This window comes from Apteryx rowi, unplaced genomic scaffold (genome assembly GCF_003343035.1).
Source record: "Apteryx rowi isolate R43461 unplaced genomic scaffold, aptRow1 scaffold_2345, whole genome shotgun sequence".
Taxonomy (NCBI): domain Eukaryota; kingdom Metazoa; phylum Chordata; class Aves; order Apterygiformes; family Apterygidae; genus Apteryx; species Apteryx rowi.
In genome coordinates, this window is record NW_020448692.1 from 4499 (window position 1) to 5491 (window position 993).

Genomic DNA, 993 nt, shown 5'->3' on the forward strand with positions numbered 1-993 from the left:
CCCCTGCCCCTCGCTCACCGGGGTCGAAAGCCGGCTTCTCCTGCTCCACGGCCTCCCGGAACCGCGTCTTCCGCCTCTTCTTCCCCAGCGAAGGCGCCTCCTTCTTCAGCCGCTTCCTGGAGGGAGCCGGGGGGGCCTGGGGGTCGTAGTCCGCGTCCATCTGGGTGGGGGGGACACAACGGCCACCGGTTCGGCGGGGGGGACTCCGAGACCCGCCAGGGCAGCCAAGCTGCCGGGCATCGCTGTCACGAGTTCCACCCGGCCTCAGCCTGGGAGGGGACGGACCACGAAGTCAGGATCCTCGCAGTGCGGCTGGCGGCTGCCTCCCGCCTCCTCCTCCTCCTCCTCATCCCGGCCCGTCCACGTGTCCCAGTTCCAGTCGTCTGCGGAGGGGGGGGAAGCGGCGCGTTAGAGATCCGGTGCCGTCCCAGCGCGGGGGACCCGGGCCCCGGCTCACCGTCCAGACCCTCCTCCTCCTCGAACTGCGGCTTCTCCTCCTCCCCCTGGCCGTAATAGTCGTCGCCAAAGAATTCCTGGGGGAAAAGGGAGAGAGTCACCGGGAAGCAGGAGAAGGGGGCGAGCGGGGCGCGGGGGAAAAGGGGGCGAGCGGGGCCGACCTCCATGAGCCGGTCGTGCTGGGCCGGGTCGAAGTCCTCCTCGAGGAGGCGCTCGGAGAAGCCCACGGCGGCGTTGCCGGTGGCCTCGCGCAGCCGCGCCAGCCGCGCCGCGATCTCCTCCCGCTTCAGGTTCTTCAGCTGCTTCAGCTCCTCCCGCTTCCGCGCCTTCTCCTGCGGGGACGGACAGACGGACGGTTGAGCCGCCCCAAGGAGCCCCCCCCCGATGGCAGGGGGGGGCCACGGCGTTTTTCCCCCCACACACTTCCCCATCTCTCACCTTCTTCTTCCTCTCCCGGATCTGCTCCCGCTTCTCCTTGCGGCGCTCGTCGCGGCGCCGCACCGACGTGGCGATGCTCCGGGGATACGTCCGCACCTG

General features: G+C 70.7%; 1 protein-coding gene across 1 annotated transcript in view; it reads right to left on the reverse strand.

Moving 5' to 3' along the window:
* Positions 1-990, reverse strand: part of KRI1 (KRI1 homolog) — a gene marked incomplete at its 5' end in the record, with an annotated part of 2933 nt that extends 1943 nt beyond the window's left edge. The window contains 5 exons of the mRNA XM_026065943.1: positions 15-160; positions 286-383; positions 458-533; positions 618-788; positions 895-990. Coding sequence (XP_025921728.1) covers positions 15-160; positions 286-383; positions 458-533; positions 618-788; positions 895-990 — 587 coding nt within the window. The remainder of the gene's footprint in view (positions 1-14; positions 161-285; positions 384-457; positions 534-617; positions 789-894) is intronic.
* Between the last annotated feature and the right edge of the window lie 3 nt (positions 991-993).